Source organism: Rhamphochromis sp. 'chilingali' (genome assembly GCF_963969265.1).
Source record: "Rhamphochromis sp. 'chilingali' genome assembly, chromosome: 6".
Classification (NCBI taxonomy): domain Eukaryota; kingdom Metazoa; phylum Chordata; class Actinopteri; order Cichliformes; family Cichlidae; genus Rhamphochromis; species Rhamphochromis sp. 'chilingali'.
The window spans coordinates 5,399,125-5,426,164 of record NC_137933.1 but is presented as its reverse complement, the minus strand read 5'-3'; the positions used below and the strand labels follow the sequence as shown (position 1 = coordinate 5,426,164).

General features: G+C 41.7%; 1 protein-coding gene across 1 annotated transcript; it reads left to right on the top strand.

Moving 5' to 3' along the window:
- The first annotated feature begins 393 nt into the window (after positions 1-393).
- On the top strand, positions 394-26,517 carry znf408 (zinc finger protein 408). Its single transcript, XM_080884125.1, has 10 exons — positions 394-534; positions 2,281-2,566; positions 7,325-7,383; positions 9,301-9,500; positions 14,170-14,927; positions 16,207-16,416; positions 16,719-16,842; positions 19,419-19,652; positions 22,287-22,929; positions 24,403-26,517. Exons 2-10 carry the CDS (start codon positions 2,285-2,287, stop codon positions 24,488-24,490), a joined length of 2,598 nt encoding a protein of 865 aa, XP_080740251.1. The 5' UTR covers positions 394-534; positions 2,281-2,284; the 3' UTR covers positions 24,491-26,517.
- The last annotated feature ends 523 nt before the right edge of the window (positions 26,518-27,040 follow it).

Below are 27,040 nucleotides of genomic sequence, written 5' to 3'. Positions count from 1 at the left end.
TTATTTTTATTTTTACCATTAGAAATTACTGTATTGATAGATAGACTTCATTGCCATCCAGTCTATACACTAAACAGTGCAGAAAAAAAATAACTATTTCCTGGCTCAAAATAGCGCAAAAAAGAAACAAAAAATATATAATATGTACAATATATAACACATATAAACATATGTAGTAGATAATTTTAATACTTTTATAAATATATAAAAACTGAAATATAAAGTAAAAGTGTGACAATAACTAAAAAAAATTGCTTATAAATATAATTATTGGACATTAGATTCCAGAGAGAGAGAGGGGGAGAGAGAGGGGGAGAGAGAGAGAGAGAGAGCGAAAGAAAGAGACAGAGAGAGGGAGCCTTGTCTCCGGTCCGGAACCAAAGAACTGTTTGAGTTTCCAGGTCGGACAATAGAAGACGCGGATTTTGGTTGATGTTTTCTTTTGCTGGATAACGATGGCTTTCCCAGAGTTTCAAGCGGAATACATATAGTGTTATAATAAACTATCTGTTCGAGATAGCGACCGCTCACTGTGTATGTACACATTTATTATAATTCTAGAAATAACTTCGAAAGTCGTTGGTGGTTCACGGACTTTTGCTAGTTAGTTAGCTAACCAACGCTACGCGGGCTGAAAAGTTGGTGGCTGTAAAACATCGACACCAGTAGTTACTGTTGACTTTCACAGCAACGTAGGTGCCTTGAACGAACGGACCAAGTCCACGGTCCGCTGTATGAGACTGCACTGCTTACACTGAGCCAAACGCTTTGCCGCTAACCTAGGAGCGCAGCTGTAGCGATCACAGTTGGCCAGAAATGCGTGTTCCCTGCGTTAGTCCTGCTCAACCTCAGACCCGAACTCTTTCATGGCATGCATTTTTAATTTCTCTTTGCTATTTGGGCTGATTGAAAACAAAGAATGTTTTTTTTTTTTTACCTGATGTAGTTTCTGAGAAAACTGATATCCACATATGAGGACATTCGCTTTAAATTTCGATAGAACACTAAGTCACATTTAAAAAATGATGTGCAAAACTCTTTATTTGGTGTCTTTATTTTGGTGTCCTGAGTTAAAAAAAAAAACCCCCAGTTGTGCCTCTTTGAGCAGTATGGCTCATTTGAAATGCTGCTAACAGCTGCAGGAAGACGTATGTCTGTGACAGTGTAAAAATATTGTCAAAGATTTCTGAACATCGCACGAAACACGAAACATTTGTCCAGAAGTGCTACTTCAAACGTGTGAACATGTTTACACCTAAATGTGTAAAATTTAGCATTGTGGCTAGACAGCCCAAAATGTGATGTCCACATATGTGGACGCCACGTCCTAGGAGGTTAAAGCAGTATCCTTTCAGATAATCAGAGGTGAGAGTCAAATATACAACGTGAGAAGTAAATACTACAAACAGTGCAACAATTTTCAAGATGAAAAGAAAAAGTCCAAAGTTTTGATGGTGCATCTTTAAACGAGTCAGTCCACCTCTGTTGAAATGACCGGTTGTAGCTATATTTGAGCATTAGATGGTTATAATGATATTTGGTTTCTGCAAATGGAAATAAAACTGAAATATAATTTACAAATAGTGCATTAACCAGTTTTGAACTTTTTTAATACCCCCTCCTTTTACACAGACTTAACAGTATTAGTATATAATATTGAGATATAGCAACATTAAGCTATAAATATGAAAGATACTTTAATACTAGGATAAAAATCCTTTGCAGAATCCATGGACCTTGTCCAGTGATGTGTTTCATCCCTTGAGATCCTCTCCTGGACCTTTGCTGCACCTGCCTTCAGATACAGCTTGTTGTCTTACAGACCTTTCGGTATATCTGAGCTTTACAGGGTGTTTTGTATCTTTAAGAATTTTTCATTTGGTAGCTATAATGCCTACATTGTTAATGCTATAGTTTTGATGAGCCCCTGGAATTACAGTCAGAAGGCTGCATTTTAACTACAGCAGCATTTCAACTAAAAAATAATCTTGAACGTCAGCAGGAACTTTTAAGTATTCTGCAAAAATTCAAGAGGGATCCAAATAAGCGTTCAAAAGTAGAGTTCAAATGAAGTACAATAAAGAATGAATTGTAGTGTAAAAATTAGTTGTTGTTTAAAAGCTATTGTAAACAGTGGTGGAAGTGAGCTGGAATGAAAGTGGTTCATGGGACGCTTAGATCTTCTGCAGTGCCAAATATGTGCAGCACAGCGTTGCAAGTTTACAACGTTATCCTTGGTTTAACTCGTGCCTGTAACCTGCTTCGTATTGTTCTCTACAGCTCGATGGCCTTTCTCGGTCCTCCCGTCCCATCTGCTCTTGCTTCATTTCTCTACTCGTCGCTTCCCTGTGGCTTTGCTGTAGGCCCCTCACGTCTCCACGAGGGCAGGCTGGGGCTTTGGTGGGTCGGACGCTCACTGGAGGCTGGATCCCTGCTGGGGAGAGACGGGGACATTGAGTGGGCCTCAGAGTATCACGCTGAGCCGGAAATTCACAGTGAAGACGGCAAACCCGCCACAAACTTTGAGACCGAAAGAGATCAGGCCACGAGAACAGAGGAAGAACAGGTAATGCACAGTGCTCACAGTATGCAGACAGAGTGGGCTATAGTCACTTTTAATATTGACTGTGCTTGATTTTGAAGGAGAAGTGTATATTTTTCATTTGGGCCTATTTTATAAATATTTCCAGATCTGAATATCTGCACTGGCTATCAGTGAGCACACTTTCATGTCCTTATTTTCATCCACTCAGTGCACTTTGTTGTTCTCTGTTTGCTTCAGCATGCAGTACCAGCAGCTGGTGTGCAAAGCTAACATATAATGCAGGGAGATAATAGCAAATAGGCTGCTGTTTGGAGAGATTGTTCAAGTTGTTTGGAGTCTGATCTTGCTACTGTAAGGTATTAGTGTTTGGAGAAAATCACAGACTGTATATAAAAGATGGACATAATGAAGTGACCCTACCCATTGTAGATTTCTGCACTCTGTACTTTGAAGCTTCAGTGTCTTAGCCACAGCCGTGTTGGTTTTTTGTTTTGGATACAGTGACGGTGAGCATATTTGGATGAGAGGGGGAACTGCTCCGATATCAGCGAGCTGCATCTATAAGCTGTATGTGTGTGACTCACACATGTAGACACTGCTGTTTAGGGCTGGGCAAAAGACCAATCAAATGCTTGCTAAACTTAAACTACCACCTGTACTGTGTGTGAACTGCCCAGTTGAGTAACTTGAATGAGTGGAGGTGAGGCCTGTGGGGCAGCTAGCAGCTACAGCTCTCTGTATCAGCACTCCTTTGTCGCTCTGGAGGGAAACCATAGAGCTGTTATGAAGGGGTTAAACCATCCACAGAGGCCAACACCACTCTTTGTACAGAGCTGTAAAAAAAACTTTTTAATGCTGTCAAATTGGCCATGTTAACATGGGCCTTTTTGGAGATTGAAACGCGTTTGGAGCCAGCCAAAACTCCAGGACATGAAGTTTTTGGCACCTCCGTGTTGGCTTTATTTTTCAGCCCTGGAGGTTGCCAGAACGCTAAACCGACAGTATCGAGAAGCTTCACTGACAAGCCTGTTATTTGGCCCGAGCAGCAACGGCGTCATGTCACAGCTGCTTGCTTTTTCAAGGTCTTCACGCAAGAAGCCTCTGCATTGGTTACATTCCTGTTATTATTCTCTGCTCGTAGCCAAGAGTTACACAGAGACAGACATCTGGCTTTATCCTCACAATCTTGTAGACAAGTACTTACCTCCAAGTATTCACCTGTCCAGTTCAAACATGCTAAATAGCTGTGGAAGGCCTCAGACATGTAAAGAAAGCTGCATGTGCAGAAGAATATATGTTGGACCAGCAGGTGAATCATGATTCATGACATTGTTTTGGCTGTGTAAGAACTGTAAGCCTGACAGAGACAAAAACAAGCTACAGATCTGGATTCTGTGCATGTGGTATGTAAGGAAGTGAGGAGAGTAAACACACACTGGTGTTCCTGAAAGTCTTTTCAGTGATTCTGTCTCACAGAAATAAACAGACACTGTTGATCCAGTAAAAGTCAAACATCTTGTCCTCAGTGACATCGCAGAGCTGGAGTCCCGATGGTGGGAGAAAAAAAACGACAGGAGGTGCAGCTGAATGATATCACAGACTGGCAGAGCAGTGGCCAGCAAATCAGCCTGTAGGGAGAGAGAACGGGTGAAGCAGCAACTGAACTTTTAAATGACACTTAGGTCCCTAAGCTTTGGGACAGTGACACATTACTGGCTCTGCACGCTGTTATAGTGGATTCTAAGTCGAACAATTAAGTTGTGTTTGAAATGACTGACTTTTATTTTTCATTCTGGGGTTTTTACAGGTACAAAATCTTCCTACAGGCTAAACACACACACACACACACACACACACACACACACACACACACACACACACACACACACACACACACACACACACAATTTTAACAGTTGGATGAAAATCCTTCAAAACCACAAACATCACAAAATGCTTCTTTTCCTCTGCCAGGCCTTTACAGCAGCTGCCTTCATTTGTTGCCTGTTTGTGGGTCTTTCAGGATTCAGCTCTGAGGACCTCTGCTCTGCTCGGGTCATTACCTGTTTGCACTGATTGTTTTCTCAGGCTGAATCTGAGCAGAGAGTACAGCCTGCAGCCAAAGAGTCACGCTAAAAAGAAAGTACACTGCATTCAAACTATGATTACATAGTGAGTGTTCCATATAACGATATGTATCAGATGACGATATAAAAATGTCTATCGTTTGTTTCGTGGTGTCGCAAAATAAACTGTTAGCAACAACGACAGTAAAACCATCGCGTCACGTGTCCGCTTGTTTATTTTCCACATAAACCTTTCACAATAAAGCTCAAGATCCTGTTGAGACTTTTCAAAATAAACGGAATCACGTGAAAGATGCAGAGTGTTTACGGATGAGAAGCCAAAAAGAGCCGTCAGGTGCTAAAAAATAAACCTTAGACTCAAACGTTAGAACAGGCTTTTCCCTGCAGCACGCCGTGTAATAAATACTCACAAAGAAAACAGCAGCCGATACAACCTATGTCTAAAAATGTGCAGTTTCATGCATCAGTTAAAACACCCGACTCCAGCTACATGACGCCCAGCTGGAAACACTTCAGCAACCCGAGATTCACAGAATTTACAGAAAATATTACATTACATTTTTTGTGATTTATATCGTTATCGGGACGATGGATGTTTTATATCAGGATATGAGAGTTTGGTCATATCGCACAGCCCTAGTGAGTGATGATGAGTGAGCTATCCCACAGGAAGGCAGGACGTCACTCGTCATTCTGTAACCACTGAACTTATCAGAAGGTAGTGTCTGCTGCAGGTGAGGTGAAAGCAGTCACTTTCTTTGTGACAGCTTTTTTACCACCAGTGGACAATATCACACACAAACACCCCCCCCCCCCCCCCCCCCCCCACACACACACACACGTATAAAACACCCCACACACACACACCCCACACACACACTGTGCTGTCTGCCTGCTGTCACCACCGTCGTTTGCTTTTAATATTAGTAACACAAGAAAAAATCATATTTTTCCAGCTAAAATCTTTTCACTTCCTTGAGATTGTTGATTACTGCGAACTTCCTTTTTATGTTTATTCTTTTTCCTTTTGTTTTAATGTATCTGATATTTCGACCCCTCTGTTTCCAAAGCTATAATCTGGAGCTGATTTTCACATGAATCTGTTTGTACGGTTCACTGAAAATATCTCTCTGTTTTTGTTCATAGTGACCTTTAATTTGTAAAAGCCTGAAAAAGTTTTTACTTTCAAAATTCAGAAATGTGTTCCTCTGGTTATTGTGCACAGTTAATGTTCATGAGCATCACTAGGGATGGAGAAAAAACTGATACGGGATAAAATCGCAATATTTTTCATGGTGATTTTGTATATATATGGATATTTAATAAAATACAGTAAAATACTCTGTGAATACCACCAACGAGCATTAAAAAATATCATTGAAAAATATCATTTTTCATCACATAAATCTGTGATTTACAAACACTGAGGTTCACACCCTCTTGTTCGATCATTGGCTAACGACATGTGAGTGACAGCTCGTTAGCCAATGAGCATGCAGTTTCATACCACAGATGATCCTCCATTTTTTTCTAGAAGTGGTTTTTGGGAGCTGTGGCTGTCGCCTCCCACCTGGAAGCCCCATCCATGTTTTATACTGTCTGTGTTGGCGCTCCTCTAGCGTGTTCTCCCACCTCACCCAGTGGAAGCTGGGTTAAGCTCCAGTGCCCTGTGGTTAAGCCGGGACATGGATGAACGTGCTGAATATTTACTGCATGTAGAATGAGTGAAAAATCAAACTTGAAAAGTGAACTAAATTAGTGTCAAGTTCAATAAGGGGCGGCAGTCTGATTTGTTTGTGTGTGATTTTGGACTCTTTATTGTCTCGGTGTTTATTTCACAGCTCTACTCCTTCCTCCTGCCTCAAAGCTTTGTGTCTTTATGATGCAGCTGACTCTCAGCTGTGGGACAAATTGTTGCTTTAATGCCCTTTAAAGCGCTGCCATCATAAGTGCATGTGATAATAGAGTTTCTCTCTGCATGCTTAACATTGAGCAGAGATAGAACAAATCGCCAGTCATTAAATTTAACCTGTACAGAAACCTTCAATTATCTCATCTTTGGGCCTGAATCGTGGCTGCACCTGAGCTCGTCACATCAGCTCTGCAGGACAAAAGCAGTAAGCACTCTTCAGCAAACACGCTGATCCTGTAAGAAAAGAAACGTTCGAGCGTCGTTCCAGCAGAGTGAAATCTCAGACCTGAATCCCTCCTGGCTGACTGAGGCATGTCATTGTGGGGTTAGCCTTGAGATGCTTCATAACGATTTCACATTGTGTGGGAGCTTTTGTCAGATGCCGTGCTGTGTCGGCAGCAGACGGAGCAAGAGCAGTAAATGGGAGTGTTTCTGCTTAATTAAGTGCAGACCCTGTGGGAAGATAATGAATCAGTGCTTGTAATTTCTACCAAACGTTTTAAAGAGAAAAAACATGAAGAGATCTGGTCAGCGATGCGTTGCTTTATCTGTGATTAATCTTTAAAAAAAAGATTTCTCACAGATAATTTGCAAGGGCACCTCGATCAATCCACGTACAATGCACAAGCTGCCCCTCTGAGACAGACGGGAGGGTACTTATCACAATTCTGAACATTATAATAAAAGTACATATTTCATCCTCGTATGGCAGAGTCAGTCCCGGTGCAGGATGGGAGACGGTGTGTGAATTATAAAACATATATTAACTGTGTTTTCCAGGCTTCAGTGGTGAAAGCAGCAACTCGAGATGCTTCCATACAAAGAGCCGTCTGGGTCAAGTAAGTCAGTTTTTCAAAGCAGACATTTAATCTGATTTATTTTGGACAGTGAAATCAAACACTTCCTCCTCTGATTTATTGCCACTGAAATAAAAACAGATCAAATTTGTCACGTCCATCACTGTCCTACAGGAACTGTAGTAGTGTATAGTAGACCTATGAAAACTGAGCAGGATGTAATGGGTGAGGTCAAACACTGTCCCTGCAAATACTCCTGATGCATGTGAAACTGCTTCTCTAATCATTAAAGTGGCTTTCAAATGTCATGAACACGTGTGGCGCCGTGTGCCAATGCCAGTGTGGCAAACCCTGCACTCAGTGTGGTTACACGTCAGTCTGGTTGGTTTTATGAACGCCATGTTCACAACTTCCTGTCACAAAGAAAAGGAGCTAGGCGTTGCTGCTATCTGCCTGCTAGCATGTGGTTGCTAACATCTTACAACCATTATCGGCTGGTGTACGTTAAATAAACCAAAAAAACTAATGAGTAGTTTAACCAACTAGCAACATTTAAACTTGTGGTTGACCAGAAGTTTATTTACAATGGTTCTTTGTCCAGAAGGTAACATTAGCATGCTAACATTGTCCCACAGACAATGCTAGCATGCTAACAGTACAGAGTTGCAGTTCTTAAAAAGTCACAGGCTGTATTCATTGTGAGGGTTACCTACTTTGTCCAGTATCACATTTGGACTTCAGATGCACAGTGACTGAGCTCACCCAGTAAAACAGAGGAGGCTGAACAGGCTGGACTTCCTTAAATGCAACGTTCCTTTATTTATTCAGCAAACAAATACACTCTGTATAAAAATAACACAAGTTAGCGTGATAATTTCCATGTACCAGGGAAATAAAATGGTAAAATATTAATAATTGCTTATTCAAATACAGGACATTGAATGATTGCACTAATCTAAAGGCTAATAATGTTATTATAATTCATGACAGTGCAGTCTAAGTATAGTTAGCAGGTAATAACTGTTAAGATATTTCAGCACAAACTTTGTGGTCAAGGACACAAAGTTTGTGTAATATTCATTGAGTGGGTCCGTGAATGTCCAGCATGCATGGAGGTGATGTGATTCAATGTCACATTCAGTGTAATTTATTATTGGAGTATTCTGATTGATTGTGATTTGGTTCAGTAAGCCTGGAGTCTGGATTTTACCATCGTGACTTATGCAATAGAAGCAGAAACAAGACAAACTGGGAGACGTTGATTTTCTCCTGAAAATATTCAGGCTTAGATATTCTACTAGACTCAGGTACGTGTTCAATGCGTGGCATGGAAGGAGAGTGGCAGCCTGGGTGGAGGCGTGTTCGCTGTGTGATGGGGAATCAGCTGTCCACGGTGCTAGCACCACGGGCTCCTGCTGCAGCTGCTGCTTAGATGTGTTGGAGTGTTCAGATAATGTTTAGCTTTTCGTATAAAGCACCCATCATATTCAACATCTGGATGCTGGAATGGCTCCTGCATCACTATTTGAAACTTCCTGTTCCTCAGCCATCTCCGTCCATTCTGGAAGTTTCTACCAGGTGGTTTGTTTTTTCAGTGCTGCAGCCTGCATGTCGTCCACATTACCTCCTCCTGCAGGCAGTGTACTCCACAGTTCCCTGATTGAAAACTGGACCATTTATCTCTCACTGACTGAAACTGGAAACACAAATATTACCATCACATTCTGACGCTTGTCTCCTGCGATGGGTCATCAGAGACTCAAACACAGACAAAGAAAATAAAGAGTAATCAAATAGACTCTGCTGCCACATTATGCATCACCTCACATACATTATGTTGGCATTCAGCCTTTTTGCCCTAATTCTCAGTAATCAAATGCAATAATGCATTATAAATTCTGGGAGCTTCTCTGATTATATACATTTTTTTTAATATGTATTTCTGTTGAATTCCCCCAGCTTTGCCTGCCAGGCACCAAGCAGAGCCCAGCAGAACGTGTCGGTGCAGTGTGTGTGGGGGGATGTGTGCGAGGGCGAGTGTGTGGATGTCCGTCTGCGTCTGTGTCGGGACATCCAGCCGGGAACAGAGCTGCTGCTGTACGCTGACAGCGTGGGAAAAGTGTGTTCACATGTTCGTGGTGACTCCGCTGGACATACAGGTGAGAGCGAGAACACGGTCTCCTCATGTCAGAGTCTGTCATTTATGTTATATTAGGAATATTAGAGCTTTTTCTCAGTTGGATTTTTACTCAGATCTGTATTTGTCTTTTTTAACTGCATCGTCACAGAACTTTGCAGCATGTTAAAATAAAATCACAGCCAATTAAAATACATTTAATATATGAGATGATCAAAGGTTTATTTATCTATTTAACACAGAGACCAACATCTTCTGTCATCTGCAAGGAAGAGTTTCTGTTTCACTAACAGTTTCAAATCCAATATTTATCATCTTTTTCGCTCGGGTTTGTCCCTCACCGGTCCTAGAGAACGTCTTTCTTCTTAAGCTGTCTAAGGAGCTTGGAAAGAAAAGCGTCTGGACTTCTTTAAGTTGCTTGAAGACATTTGACCTCTCATCCGAGAAGCTTCTTCAGTTCTAAGGTCAAATGGTGGAGAGTCCCAGTAAAATGAGCGGTGCTGAGGCAGGTTTGCAGACTTTCTGCAGATTTAGCCACTACAGACCTCCCAACTTCATGTGGCCTTCGTATTAGCTCGTTACTTCTGTCTGAATGAAGTGGTTTCTGTGAAAATCCAAAGAATATGATGCTTATGCTGCTTTTCAATGCATCGCCTTAATGCTGTCTTAAAAATCCAACAGTGAGCAGCTAGCTACAAACTCTACATAATGACAAATAAAAAAACAGATGTGGCTCCTTATTAGGATTAGCTTTCTAGCAAACAAGTTAAATTACACTAAACTAGGCTAAGCATTAGCCAAAAGAAGATGATGTTTGTAATCAGGTCGTCTGGCCTCCAAGGAAAGCTGTGGTGACATCAACAGGCTATTCGAGGGATTGTCTCGTTATGCTGATCGTCCTAATGTTAAAAACACTGTAACACAAGCATCAGCCTGTTGTTATGATGATATGTGGATTCAATTCATAAAATGACTTTTAGCAGTAAAGTCTCCTTACTTCCACTCTTCAGCAGTCTAGTTTGGTTGAGCTTAAACCCACTGCAGCTTACTGTTTCTGTAGTTTTGTCAACCGTTGTGTGGCTGTCTCTGCTCAGTGCAGTTAGAAAGTCATAATCTGAGTTCCCAATGCTTCTCATGAACAAGACATTTCAGTGCTGCTGCGATGAAGATCCCAGGAGATCAGCAGCATCAGAAACCAGCCTGTCAACGTCTGCGATAACATTTTGCCCTTTCAGTTATTACATGTTCATGTATCTGTGGCTCCTGATCCGTATCTGTAAGAGTTTATGTATTAAACCAGGATCACATGATCGGCTGACTGTAAAGTTGCATAAACGAGCACAACTAGGTGGATGGTTTCTGGATAAAGTTGCATAGATATATCTTTGTGTATCCAACCCTTTGCAAATGTCAAGATGAGTTAACAAATCAGACACATTTGCTGGAAATAGTCGTACTCTTGGAGTACTTGGAGTACTTCTTGTACTTCATATAGCTGTTGTTGTGAAGTGTGCAAACAGAAGTTCGAGTGGGTAAGGTGCAGTTTTCTCTCTATACTGATTTATGTGCTTCACCTGCAGGATCGAGGGGGACATTTTCCAATTCGTAGGTCTGAGACTTGAATGTCTCAGCTTCTATGTCAACATTATTTTCATGTTTAACAGCATCATTTAGTTTCAGCCGAGAACTGCACGCTGAAAAATCTCTGCAGTCAGATAAAAGTCACTGAAAACTAGGATGGAAGCTCGGGATTAATAATTAGTAGATGTAAAAAAAAATCTGGAACACAGAATGCATTAATTAAAAGGGAAAATGGAAGGAAACAAATGTTGAGCTTATTTGTTTTAGAGACAATAATATACTCTCCAGCTCTGCTTATCTTTTATTATTTATGTTTGTGGAGGAGTGATGTGTTATATGCTGTGATCGATGGGACACTGAGGAGGAGCTTCATGCAGAAAATACCCAAAAGCACCAGACTGTGGATGTCTTATTAAACTTGTGCTATAAAGCTATAAATCTCAAATGCATTTCCAACACAATTTTGAATGCTAAATGAAAGATAATAACATAAAAGCAATTGATCCCTGCAGGGAGGTTACATTGCTGTGGTGGCAGATAGTAATTAGATTTAGAGGGGGGAAAGAAAATTGCAATATAAAGAATAAAATAACGAGTACATAAAGGAATTAAAATGAACAAGAAATAATGAAAGAACAAAGGTAAGCAATGAAATAGATGGAAAATATTTGAAATCCTTCCAGAAGAAAAACACAGCAAGCAAATCATAAACCAGACAACTACTGTCCATAAGTAGTATGTGTTTGTCTAAATATGGGTTTGTAAGTCATTAAATGCAGTAAAGACATTTGTTTCTAAACCTAATTAGCGCACGGACAGCACAGCGGTGCTCGGTGGATATTTAGGACATAAAGGCACAACATTAACATAAATACAGTGATACAGATATAATTGAGGCACAAAAGCTTTGCCGTATTTAGGCATTAGTTCTGAAGCTGGTTTAGTCCATGTTTCACTGCAGTCCAGAGATAAAAGACAGACGGTTACAACAGCTCAGTTTTTCTTGTGCTGCACTTGTTGAACAGAGTTATTTTCCAGATGGGGCTCGTGTCCACAGGCTGCTGTTTCCGTGTTAAGTGCCTACGACCTCATTTTCTGAGCACTTCTGTCAAGCGCTCATTGTTGCTAGGATACAAAAACTGTGTTCTAGCATTCAGACTTCAGTTGCTTTAAATGTGAGAGCTTAAATAACTGGGCTGTCAGTGACAGCAAAGTTGCAAACCATCACCATCATCACTTTGCACTAACAAGTGCACATTTGCTAGGTTAAAGACTGGCCGAGGTACCACTGGCATCCTCACACGCATCTCTGTCAAGTCTACACAGGGCTGCAGTGAATGTGGAAAAAGGCTGTAGAAGCACAGCATAAACATTTACTGTAATGTTGAGTTTTTCTTCAGTACACTTCATATTCAAGTCACTGAGTAGAATGACTGAGGAGACAACTTCCAGTGGGTTAGTTTGGTAAATTGGAGTATTTATATTTATGAGTCCAGAAAACCTAATTTACCATCAAGTATTATGATTATAATCTCAGTCAGTGGAAAATCAAAAGTGTGTGCGTATGTTACGTCCCTCTGCAGCTTTTAATCGTCTCAGTGTTTTCAGCTGGTGCTAATTGGCCACACCTAGTCAGGTGTGGATAAAAGCATACCTGAGGCAAGCTTTCCGGCAGTGCACTAGTCTTTGCCTTGGTGGCACCAGCCATTTTAGCCAACCTGGTTTTCCATTTTAGGATGAAACCTCTTCTCACCCACACTCTGTTATTCATCTCCCTTTTTTTATGTTGCGGCTTTTGAGCCGGGTCGTAACAGCGTAGAATTACCAGTCCAGTAAAACATAAAGGTTGGCACTGTGGCCCCAAAATAAGGTTTAATTTTTTTTGCCCCCCGTAAGTTAAAGTCCTACTTCACAGTAAACCTGATGTGTGCATTTTGAAATCCGGTCTTTGGGCGTACAGGCTGGACAACTGGAATCTTTAACGCTTGGAATTTTACCAGATTACTGAGCCGTGTCAGCAGAGGTGACATTTATGGGCACAGCAGTGTTGCACAAATTGAATGACTGTCAGCCACAGGATGTGTATAAAGGATCAAAGTAGATTCAGGTTGTGCTCTGTGAACGATTATTGATTTCTGAGTGAGATCCATACCATAATCCTGCCATCTTGTTTAAAACCTGACATGCTGTGGCAGCCACAGTTCAGTGGGTGTCTATGTCCAATGACTGTGTCCATCTTTAATGTAAAGATATATTTGATTTTTTTTACTGAGAATACAGTGAGCACGGTAAGAAAAAAGAAGGCAACGATGAGCACTGTCCATACTGACGATAGGAGGATTAATATGGGAGGAAGACGCAGCTGCAGTCCCCCATGTTTAACTTCTTAAAAACTCATGGCATAGTATTGCAATACAAAATGTAAAAAATGCTGCAGTGTCTGAAATCTGATAGTTCTGAATTCTAGATGTTTTAACCAATTGCTACATTAGCCAGAATGAGCTAGCAATAGCTTGTTAAAAATTATGTGATAATTAAGCAATGAAGTAAAGAATAATTTAACACTGACATTTATGCTGTACAGTAAAATGATGTTTCCAACATAACATGATTGTATCCATGCTTAGATGAGGAAGTTGACGGCACTTTCCTCCTCCTGAGGCTGCCATCAGTAGCCTGTTAGCTTAGCTTAGCATAATTACTGGAGGCAGGGGAAGAACTAGCTTAAAAGCCACTGTCTTGTGGTAACCACAGCAGGAAGCCAACTAGTTTAAGCCTAGCTTAAGAAATGATCTGATTTGTTAACCTCTGTAAAATCATATTATAGCTCTTTGTTTAGTTTGTGAGGTGTATTAGTTACCTGTGTCTTTATTGTAGGCTAAGCAACCAGCTACAGCCTCCTACTGAAAAACATGTGTGGAAGTGCTCTGCCCTTTGAAAGCCAACAGGGACTGATTGTTCTCCAACTCAAATCACAAAAACCTCAAAATATTCAGTTTACCATGATATAAGGCAGAAAAAAGCAGCAAATGCAGATTTCTCGATATTTAAAGCTGGAAACAGAGAATTTGTGGTGTTTTTGACAGCTTCACTGTATTTCTATTGGTCAGGAGAGAAGGTGGAGCAGAGAGACCACTCAGAAGCCACAGCTGCCAGTGTGTCAATCAATAAAGAAGTGACAGCTAACAAACAGGAAGAGAAAATGCAGGATGATGCAGAAGATGAAGATAGAAACCCCAAAAGATGCATCGAGAGGAGTCACCCAATTACACAAGGGAGGAAGAGAGTCAAGGGGGTGCTGTCGGAGCCGAGTCCAGACTATGACAGACAGCAGGACGATACCACAGACAGTGTAACAGACAGGACACCTGATAATGACACAGCAGCAACTGGTAACAAAGACAGTGTCCCGTCTCCTGTGGACAGTCAGCCACACTGTAACTCTGCTGAAGGAATAATGGCAGAGCCCAGAGACTTCCCTGCACCCGCTCCTGTCCGCTGCAGCTCCCGCCTGGCTGCTAAACCCCGACGGGTTCACTGCCTGAACAGCCGGGTGAAGCGACTCCATGCCCGCCCCGACTCATCCAAACGCCTAGAGGCACAGAGCCAGACCTCCACCAAAGATGGAAAAAGCTCAACAGAGATACCAGAAGGTGAGATGGCTGCAGTGCTTTGTCCCGATGGAGTCGCCCATATGTGGCATTCAGAGACCAGAGAGAGGCGCTACAAGTGTCCCATATGTGGTAAAAGGTTCTACCAGATCGGCCACTTGAAGAAACACCAGTTCAGTCACACGGATGAGAAGCCTTTCACTTGCCAGGAGTGTGGGAAAAACTACACGTCAGCAGAAAGCTTCAAGGCTCATCAGGTATCACTCAGTCAGCTTACTGACTAGTCCTTTATTTCGACTCCTTAATTTTATCTCATAAGTACACCGCATGATGGTGAATGCACATATTAAATATAGTTAATATAGTTACAGTTAGGAGGTTCACTTATATACAAATAAAGCTTGTGACACTGGCTCCAGATTGTTCCAAACGCTCTGTTTCAGACAGTTGTTTTCAGTCCTGGCTTTGAATGATGTCATAAGGAGCAACCAATCAGAAGAAAGGTGTTTTATAGTGAGAGGGAATGAAAGTACATCAGCTTGTTTCTGACACTGGGTGAACTGAGGGGCTGCACAAAAAGTATTTATTTGAATGATGTAAAGTGTCAGTGTAGGTAGTGTTAAAAAATAAAAAAAAAAGTTGGAAAACACTTTATTAGAACCAGATCAAAAGCCTCTTCTTTCATTTCATGCCTTTCTTTTTTTACCCAGTTGCTCCCTTTTCTCCTCTTATTCTCTTATTTTCTCCTCTTCTTGAATACAAAATCCAAATGATTGAGGTAGTGATCAGAATGCTGTGGCTGATCTGTATATACACAGTACAGCAATATGTCTGCGATGAGCTGAAGTTTGAGAAAAATCAGGTTGGATGGAGGTCCTTACAAAGGGTCTTAAATGCACTTTTCTAGGAAAAGTGCATTTAAAAAGCAGTAAATTGTCACTGCAGCAATTTCCACTCAAAGTGCTGTTGTTCATCTGAGACCGTACAGGGTCAGAGCAACTTGTAAGATTTTTTGGAAAGTCTGGATGCTAAACCACAGGCAGGTTGCTTACACCTGTAGACATCCTCACACATCTTTGTTTCTCTCCGTGCTGTTCAGCGTGTCCTTTTTTATGTCCAGGCTTTGAGTCCCTGAATGATTCCTCTCCTCCAGTACAGTAAAAGTAAAGTAAAAACACAGTTTTTAAATGTTTTTATTTCTTTTTTATTCTGAGTGGTGGACACAAAAAGTGTTGTGCCAAGGAGTAGAAAAAGTGGCCTCTGAATTGCACACCAGAATGTTTTTGGGGGGTCAGGTTGAGTGGATTGGAGACAAAGTTTGAGAGGCTGAGATGGTTTGGACATGTGCATGGAGAGGAGGGGTAGTAGAAAGGTTGAGCTGCCAGGCAGGAGGAAAGGAGGAAGAGAAGGTGGACATGCAGAGGGCCGGTGTGTGAGGAGAAGATGCTTGGGATAGGGTGCGGGGGAGGCAGATGATCCACTGAACAAGAAGAAACAGATTGAGTTAAATATTGTATAAAATCTATTTATGTGTAGATGAGTCACCGCGGGGAGCGTCCCTTCTCCTGTCCTCACTGTGAGAAGACGTATGGCCTGAAGCGGGACCTGAAGGAGCACATGGTCCTGCACACGGGGGAGAAACCCTATACCTGTGAGCACTGTGGGAAGGCATTCGCACGACGCCCATCCCTACGCATCCACCGCCTCCTTCACTGCAGTAGAATGAGCTACACTCAGCCTCCTAAGGTAGGGAAGAGTTCCACCCTGTTAGGTGTTTGTTCTCTCACATGCGCCGACATTTTCAAGTAATTTTAATAAGGAGGACAGTGCATACAATTGATTCATTTCCTTCTGTGTGCAGTGAAGAAAGCTGTTTCCCAGTGTTGTTTGTGTCTCAGCACCACAGTTTGAAATCACTCACGTAGCATCTTTAAATTTACACGCCAGTCTTGTTTTCCTTCTTTTTCCTCCTTGAACAGCAGTTTGAAGTGAAAATGTTTAATAAGAAGGAAAGAAGACGTGCTGCTTTTGTGTTTCTCCTCTCCCAGGTGCAGTGCACAGTCTGCCGCAAGCTTCTGGCTAACTCGGGCTCTCTGAGGAACCACATGAAACTCCACACGGGGGAAAAACCTCACATCTGTCAGCACTGTGGGAAGTGCTTCAGTCAGAAAGGTAACGTCCGAGGCGTGGGTGTGATCCTTCAGCTGCAACAAGCTGATCACTGGTCAGATGTGCTCGGCTGGAAATGGCCAACTTTTTACAGAACACCAGGTCTGGTTTTAATATAAGAAAATGTAATAAATTTGTCAGACATACCTGCTTCATAAGTCACTTCTTCATAATTAAAGAAAATATGTGATGAGCAGAAAAGAGACAGAAAAAATGCAAACAGCTGTTTTAGCCATAAGTCTGCATATTTTAGTTGAAACTCTGTGACTGTCAAAGTCATTTCAGCTTTCAGACCAGCAGTGAGATTCTCTGTCACGCTGCCTGTTGGCAGTCAGAAGGTTTTTGTTTTATGATCATTAGTAACTGCATGATCTAAACTCACACTGCTTCTCTTTAATAACCGGCCTGCTAATATTTTATTATCAGGTGTAATCAGTTCGTCCGACTTTAACGAGGGTGCTCTTTATTTCAGATTGCATGGTTGTCTCTATGATTCAATTCAATTTTATTCATATAGCGCCAAATCACAACAAGAGTCGCCTCGAGGCGCTTCATATATGTGCTGCAGCAAACTCTAAAGCAACATTTTGACACAATTAACAAATACTAAACAAGGTAAATGAAGCCTGTAGGAATGCCTGAATCTAGATGTAGACAGATAGTGCTGTTGGTTCACTTCATTGTGTGTTTATTACATTTAACAAAATAAACCTATAGGCTACATGTGCAGATGCTTCCAGCACAGCTGTTTCTGTCCTGTGTGCAGTTTGCACTTTACCAACGCATCCTTTTGTGCAATAAAAATAAAAAAAGGTCTATACCCCGCCGCTGTAGGGGGCGCCACACAAACTAACAATCAGCTGATTAGTGTACTTTAGCACGATTATAAAATATACCGGCTTCCTGTTTTGCCACAGTTTATTTGAGAACATTGATCGTTTTTTCGGCAGTTTTTAGACTATTCTATATTTCTCCATAGATATGACCTAAAACATCATTGAAGAGAACCCAATATTACATTTGTACACTATGCAGTGAGGAAGATGATTGATGAAGTCCATAATTTCACCTGCTCCACTGAGGCAGCAGAGCTGCTTCTCCCTGGTGCTGCCATGAGGCAGAAATCATTCCTGCAGCTGTACAGTAACTCTCCTTTCTGTCACAGGTGAACACACCTGTCGGGCTTAATAGATTCTGTATTATATCTTCTTGCAGCAGTTTCTTTGATTTATAGGGGACATATTATTTATTAATGCAAATCCTTAGTTTTACTTTTTACTCTTTGATTTGGATTTTCTCACAGTATAAGACCCTCACTATGCACCTGTGGCACTTCACTGTGCTCATTTATTGTGGACTGTGCTATTTTTATTTCTTTATCCTGCTGATATAACAGGGATCAATAAATCATCAATGTGTCTATTAATCTAAGAAGGACTCTGTGGGCTCAGCCTTTGACATATGCTGAGGAGCTCAGTCACTCAGAGGCAGTCAGAGCTGCTGCTCTTTTCTTCTGGGGGGGGGGGGGGGCAGCAGCTTTTTTAATGTAGATGTGTTAGTAAGAATTGAATTGGCTGGTGAATATGGGAATCAAAAACCAGTCCTTATAGAGAATTGGTTCCCAGTAGTCCAGTTCCTTGGAATTGTTGGTCTGCTTGCCTGTCGGTCCTGCTGCTCTTGCACTACAATATGCGTGTAAGTTTTTATGTTTATTACACAAAAGGACAAGAGTGCAGCAGTAAAGTTGCATCATGCTACTTCAGCTCTTTGCAAGCTAATGCTAAGCTGAGAGCACAATGAGAAATGATAAGTGAATCAATTAGGATTGAAATCAATAAGTAAAATAGATAAGGGAATCACAATCGCTAAATTCTTATAATTCATAATTTCACTCTGCTGGTCATTTCTCACAGATGCTATAAAGGCATCATCATGAAAGTGAAAGCAAAATGAGACGAGAGACATTTTGTTAAAGTCGTGTCCCAGGATATCACTGAAAGTGCCGAGTGTGACGCCACCCTGTGGCCTTTCTGTGTGCGTGGGTTGTCTCCTCCCACAGGTCAAAGACAAGCAGTTAGTGGGGTTCAGTTAATTGTCCATAGATGTGAAAGTGAGACCTTTGATTTGGATAACAGGAAAACAGTTTAATGGAAACACAGAAATGCTCAAACTGCAGTGTCATAAATGAAGCAGGTTTTCAGTGTTAGTCGTCTCCCTGAACCAAACTGTTTACACACACAGATCAAATTGATATTGATCTTCTCAACTCGATACGCTGCTGAAAAGTAAACGTGTTACTTTCTTACTGTTGTAAAGTGTTTCCCAAAATGTCACATTTGTTCTGGTCACACTGACGTCATCATTTTTTTCAATAAGTGACTGTTACCCTGCTGTTTTCCTTCCACTCGATGTCGCTTCCAGCTGTGATCAATTCCTGCAGTTTATCTTTCCATTCGTCAAAGTGACACCACCAACACGTTACTGGACAAATGCATCATTCCCCTGCTCCCACTGCTGCTACAGCCCCCCCGACCCCTCCCTTTTAATAAGCAACTGTCTCTGTCTGTTTGTGTGTGCAGGAAACCTTGAGTGCCACTTGAGAATCCACAATGGAGAGAAGCCGTTCTCCTGCTCAGAGTGCAGTCAGACATTCTCCCAAAAACCGGAGCTGCGTCGGCACATGTTCTCCCACACCGGAGGCGGTTTTCTCTGTAGCTACTGCGGAAAATCGCTGAGGGACCCCCACAGCCTAAGGTCCCACGAGAGACTGCACACTGGAGAAAGACCCCATTGCTGCCCTATCTGTGGAAAAGGTTAGAGCTGCATATTAAAGCTTTATAAGTCAAATCATTTTTTTAAAGCAAGGAATGAGGCTCTGCAGCAGACCCAGGACACGCTCTCGGCTGACCTGGGAACGCCTCGTGTTCCACGGATAAGCCAGAGGAGGTGGCCGGGGAGAGGGAGGTCTGAGCTTCTCTGCTTAGGCTGCTGCCCCCGTCACCCAGCCTGGATGAAACAGGATGAGAAATCCCTCAAGTCCTGTAATGTGTATAAATGTATAATTCTGCATAATTACCTCTGTGGCATCTTGTAACTCTGTGTAGCACAGTATGCTTTATATATACTATCCCAGTTGGAAAACCAGTAAGTTGAGTACATTAAATAGAAAAACACAAGCCTTATGGATTCAGAGAAGTAAGCTATAGAGTAGGAGCTCTAATTAAATGCACTTTAAAACCTCTGAAAACGACACTATGAGAAACCCACATTTAGACCACACACACCACAAGGCATTAGTCGGGAGGCTTTTCAGTCACGCTGTAGGGTGATCGATATTAACAACTAAACCTTTAAACACAAAAGCCTCAAATCAAACCCTGAAGAGTCAAAATCTGAATCAAACGTAGAGATGTATTCTCCCTCTTACTACAAACAAATGAAGCACAACTACAGTATGTGTGCAAAAATACACATGACTCAATATAAGGAAAATGATTACAATTGATTTAAAGGCATTCATTTATATTTAGCAAGTCATTGTGCATTTAAAGGTGTAAAAAAATAATGTGCACATTTACGAGCCTGAAAAGACGAATAAATAAGCCAACAGTAAGAGCACCGCACCAATCTCAGAAACCTGCTAACCCTTCATCCACAAGAAAAAACTGGTGTCTGTGTTACCATCCGTCAGATCAGTGAACCACTTAAAGATGGTTTAAGAGTCAAAACAAGCATCGATATAACCAACAGTGCGTGTCAAGCACTAGGCCTCCTTATATACATTATATTCTGTTTTGTTATTTTGTCAAAGAACTAGAAATTATTTTTTTGTTAAAAACTGCAGCTGAACCTAAAATGAGGCAAGTTGGACAATTTCCCTCCAAATAGCCTCGTTTGTCTCACTCATCTGCAAACGTTGTGTCCTGCATGCATGACTGGAAAACACAAACTACTCGTTACAACTTGGGCCAGCTTTCTTTTTACGAAGCATCAAACAGAAAGTATGCATCCATCAAGTTCAGGGTTTTATTATTGATGTCCAGCACATGCAAGAAACATTTTATCTCTCACGGACAACTGAGATGTATTTATACCTCATTTAATTCTGTTCTTGTATTTACAGCAGTGAGCATGGACGTTATATTACTGACAGATACATGAAGGGTTATTTAGTGTTGTGAAGAAGAACTTTCAGAGTACTCTTTACAGTCCTGTGAAGAAACAAGTGCACCCTAAATAAGAGGCAGGTGTTGATGATCAAATGTATAAGTGAGCCTGACTCCCTAAAAGCAGGAGGTTTGACAGTGTGCTGCATGTAGGTGTGTGTTAATATGAAGCCGCAGTCTTCCCAGGAGTGCACATCCAAACAGATCCACCCAGGCTCAAACTGTGCAAAGCTCAGACAAACAGCTACACCTGAGGCTCTACAGCTCTCACGAGTATGTTAAATGTAAAAGTTCATGACAGTTAAATCAAAAAAAGACTGAACTGAAAGCCTCGTCTCTCTAAACAGAACATGGAACAAAGTCCTTTGGACAAATACGAGGACATGTTTGGCCATAACTGGTGAGAAATAAACACCTCATCATCTGCCAGGCAGGGTGGTGGAGCGGTGGGCACCTTGTAGTCACGGTTGATCGTGACCTCCCCCGTACACTGAAGTACTCTGCAGTCGGTGTGTGTGAGATGGAGCTTGGCCGCAGGATAAAGATTCCAAGCACTCCAGGCCCAGTTAGTCCAGACCTGATTAAAATGCTCTAACATGACCTTAAGATAGATGAATGTCGACAGTCCTCAATGAACTGAAGCCATGTTGTAAAGAAGAGTGAGCTGAAACTCCTCCACATCGACGTGAGAGACTAATGAAGAAAATGATTTCTTCAAGTTACTAAAGATGGTTCTACAAGCCAGAGAATAATGAGCTGTTCTTAGTTTAAAGCTTTTTTCCAGAGGATCATATTTCTTAGATAAACACAGGCCTTGAGTGCTTTACATACAACGGCTGTAATATATCAGATTTTTCTTGATTTTGTAAATTGCATTAAAAATAATGATGAGTTATGAAATCAGACGTCCACTGTACAAAAAACAATACAGGTGTAAAAAGCAACAGCTGCAAACAACGAGTCAGCTCATCTTCCATCATCCACGTTTAATTTGTTTTCCGCTCTTTGTGCTTTTCTGATGACAGATGACCTTGGATTAATCATGCTCAGCTCATGTGTAGAGACATGTTGTGCAGCTTGAACTGTAACTTTATGCTCTGAATTTGCTAAAGTTTGACCCTGACAAATATATAGATATACTACACCAGCCATTAAAGTGAAAAAGGAGGATAAAGCAGGGTATACTTTTGATTTACGAGCTGCTAATCTGAGTCAGCAGATTGTATATTCATGTTTGGTAAATCTTTGCATTTGAAATGTACTTTTGAATTTTCTGTCTAGGCTACACGTTGGCTACCAAGTTGAGGAGGCACGTGAAGTCGGCCCACATGAAGGAGAAACCATACACCTGCCACTGCGGCGCTTCTTACACTGTGAGACAAAGTCTGCTGAGGCACCAAGCTCAGCACAGGACAGACGGAGGAGTTCAAAAAGAGGAAGAAGAAGGACGTGGAGAGGAGATGCACACCAGAAATCAGGAGGTTCCACAAGAGTTAGCAAGTTCAGGATGCAGTCACCCAAAGCCAATCAGAGGCAGACCCAAGAAGAACTTCATCCCTCAGGGCACAGCAGAGAAGGACGGAGGTGAGGTCAAGCAGAGAAGATCACAAGAAAAAGGAGAAGAGGAAGCAAAATTAAAGACACTTGACTCAAGAGAGGGAGATAGCGTAGCTAACATCCAGCACGCCGTCGTGTACGTCCACACAGACGACCTGTCAGCGCCAAGCTCCACTCCTCTGCTCTTCACCTCGGAGGGCTCGCTGCCTGCAGGGACAGAACAGGAGCTGGTGGAGGTTTTGATATCGGAAAGCGCAGAGCAGTGCATTGTGGTCCACGGGCAGCAGGGGGTAGGAGAGCTCCTGATCTTACAGGAAGAAGGAAGTGGACTTTGCTCTGTTGCTCAGACAGTAGAGATAAACACAGTGTAAGTGTGATCATGGCTTCTGAACCCTTTGAGGACATCTTTAGTATTTAGGCCCTTCCTCTAACCTACCTCATCAACGGTTTATTTATTTTGGTACGTTTTATTGCCATTGAACGACCTTTACAGAACAGCTGTGAACTAATTTGATGGATTAGCTGCCATCAAATGATGCACACTTACTTGTCTGCCTTCTGTACAGGAAAGTGTGGGTGTATAGAAAAAGCTCTGAACACGAGCGAACTGTTGACACCCAGTGCTGACATTTACTGCTGATGTGCAGCACTTATGCTGTAAAATTGGCATCAAATCCTCTGCATTTACTTGGTTATTATCTTGAGTTAAAAGAAACAAAATAAAAACAGGGTCTTGTCATTATAACCAAAGAGCTCAATCTTTGTCTCGTTTGACCATAAAACTTTCTCCAGAAGGCGGCTGCACATGTCAGTCGAGCTCATGTATGTTTTGTAGCAGAGGCTTCATTCTTGGTTGGCACAATCAGTCCATTACAGTAACTGGCTTCACTCGTGGTGCTGGTGCTCCAGCAGCTGCCAGTTCATGGAAGATTTAAGGCTTACTGGTTCCTGGGTTGTTCCTAAACAGATTCCTGTTTGGGTGACAGATTTGGTCGTCCTACAGACCTTGGAAATATGCTGACACATCATACTTATGTCCAGTTACAGATCTGAGAGTCTGCAGTTACATAGAAATCATCCATTAGGCTTCTTTTGATCGTGCTCCAAATTCTTGTTGTTTAAAGTTATTAAAGCCCAGACTTACCATGATATTCATGACCATGATGAGTGTATGCAAATTTTTGACCACAACTGTGTGTACGTGAGGTTTTAGACGATGATATCGTTTTTGTAATCTTGCTGCTCTATGATGATACAGAGAACTGTAAATCAAACAGTCAAAATATGATTAAAGTGCAGACTTTCAGCTTTAACTCAAGGGGTTTATCCAAAGTATTGCATTAACTGTTGAACTTGTCAGCAATACCAAAAAGTCTACCTCTCCATGGTTAAGAAAAACAACTTCACAACAAGAACATTCTTGAGGAGGTGGGCGTATCTCAGGCCGATCAATGTCTACACGTAAATACAGAAGATTTACAGTAAGGTGCAAACCAGACCAGGAAGGGCAGATTAGACTTTGGCAGAGAGCAGCTGTAACAGCTGACACAGTTCTGTCTACATTCTCAGAGGACTGGATTTAAATCCATTAACTGTTGTTTTTCTAGCTAAACTTTTTACACTCGTTGTTCTGGGAAGGACACCTTTATATTGCAGTTGTGTTATGAGCTTTGTCCACGTGTTCTTTTATCACTTGAGGTCTAAAATAGGCTGTTATGTAAGATTCTGTCCTTGTGCTGTTGTACATGGCAGTCAGGCCTGCAAAGACAAATGATGAGAATAAATGGGTGTTTGACCTTTAATCTAACCTTTCCTCCTTTGTTGTATTCTCTCTGTGTAGGATGCCATGTTATAAAGGTGCGCTTCAATCAGGGATCCCACTCATCATTAAAGACAAAAGGCTGTTCGAACAAATGGGATCTAACTAATTCCCCCGTGGAAATGACAGGAGAACATGCGGCACTGTGCAAAGATTTGAGGCCTGAATCTTAAAATAAACACTTCACTAAGATAATAGACCCACACAGACGTATATACAGACAACTATTGTGAGTGACAAGGAGCCTGGACCGTAGGGATGAGCACAATTCAAATTTCCACATTAGGATACATGTTGTAAGGTGTGCTTTAGGTGGTGGCTATATATTAGGCTGTTTTCTCATGTAATAGTGAGAGGAAGCACTTGTGCAATTTCTGTTTTGAAAAATGCGTTCTTGGGAGGTTAAGCAGACTTAGGGGCACTCACAGGCTTCAGGGCTTAATTGCAGTGTCTGTGGTTGGAGGCTGCCTGGAGAACTTATGTTGCATGTCATCCCCTCTCTTTCACCTCATTTCCTTCACCTTTCTACCATCGGCTCTCAAAAGGAATGAAAATGTCTCCCAAAGCTGCTGAAGGCAGGAAGAAGAAAAGCATTAGAAAGTATCCAAAAAGTATCATTTTGCAGCCCATCAATTCAGACCCATTCACGTTTTGCTCTTCATATTGTGGATGGAGTTTAAACTCATGCACGTTACACTGCACTGTGGGGTATTTAATGTTGGAGGGGAAATGGCAAATATGTCCATCCAGACAAAGTCTATATCATAAAGCGAGCTGTCTGAATAATGTTTTTAGAGTCACTTTCATCTACTCCACAATTTACAATCTTTCTGTTTAGTCCTTGGAAATATACACAGCCACTAGAGTAGTCTAGACTTACTTCACTTTAATTCATATGTAGAAGTGAAGAAAAGAAACCTTACGAAGCTAAGAGACACAAAAACCAAAGAAGAACCTGAGGCTGTCACAGTTTTTTTAAAACACTACTGTCTGCTGTCTTAGAACCAGGAGACTGAGACTGGGGATACAAGCAGATCCAGCTTTTCTGCAGAGACTCTGGGCTCAGCCTTAAAGACAGAGTGAGGCTCACTCTGTCTGATAGTATTGGAGGCATGTGAGGTGATGGGGAAATGTCCCACCAGATCGAAGCCCTGGGGCAGATTTCTACAGGCTTTGGAATAATTCATGGTAGAGTGGTCTGGGCATCAGACTGTTGTCCCCATAAACTGGACTCCAGTAAGTATCAGACGATGGGTGTAAAGAAGAAAGGACGTGCTAAGCTATTAATGTGAAGGCCAAGATGATAATAAGAAATGAAACAAGATAAATAAAATATAATTTAATAAAACCAGCCGACAATCTTCTTGTATGATCTAACTGTCACAATCTGGGAGGCAGATCATCTGGAGGAGGAGGATTTGTACCCAAACGCAGGCACGGACGACAGCGTAGCTGTGAGAAAGTTCATTAACAAAGAAAGGCAAAATATAAACCAAAGCAGAGCACTGCAGGGAACTACGCTAACAAAAACCTACACTGGGAACAGCGACAAAATAATAATGAAAGGAACAAAAACCTGCAACGAGAAACCTGGAACCGGGAGAAACACACAGCAGAAATACAGGGGTAGACACACAGATGAACCAGCGACTAACAGAGGGAAATGCAAGGCTTAAATACACAGGGGGATAACGAGGGAATGAGACACAGAAGGGGAACACAGCTGGGAGTAATCAGACATGTCAAGACCAAGGAGAAGCAAAACTCAATACACTGACATAGGACACAGACTTTCAAAGTAAAACAGGAAACAGAACAGACACAGACTAAAAGACAAGAAAAGATAAACGATGACAAAATCAAAGTTCAATAGTAATACAGAAACACTGGGTCACAGACCCAGGACCGTGACAATAACATATTTGTCAGGTAATGCTTGTGTCATGCACCTGTCAGTCCAAGTGGGCTGATAGGTGCACTTTGACAGAAGAGTCTATGGGGGTCACTAATGTTTGGGGACAGCCTCATGTGTCCTTTTAAGGAACTGCTTAAAGTTCTACCAATAATTACTAGTATAACCCATTTGATGAGGCTGTGTGCACTCCAGTGACATCACCGCATAGAAACATGAAACACTGTGTTCTGAGTCTGTTCACGTTTCTTAGGGGGAGTAAATGCAAAGCCTTAGTCATGCCGCTGAAAATGGATACGAGCCGCTGGAGCCCCAGCATGTTAGCGTCATGAAAAATACATACAACCAGATCTCGAAGGCTAATGGATGTGTGACGCACACAGAGAAGTGGTGATGCACAGGGTGAGAGGGAAAAAAATCAGTTCATATTACTTAGTTAAAACTTACCCATAGTTACTGTATCAGGGCTGCCACTATGCCAGCAGGTAGATATTATGTTTAATGGTATCAGAGCGCCTTTGAAAAAATGTCTGGAAAATAAATAAAAAATGAAATACATTAAAACATGATATGAAGTTCAGTTTAACTCGTAACCGATGAAAATTCACATCTAACTGGACACGATATGATACAAACTGAGTACATCTATGCTATTTAGTTCCATTATGGGGAAACCGGACTGCTACTACACGCTGCAGTAGTGCAGATTTCAGCTCAATCAACCAGTTTAAGGTGGAAAAACCTGAC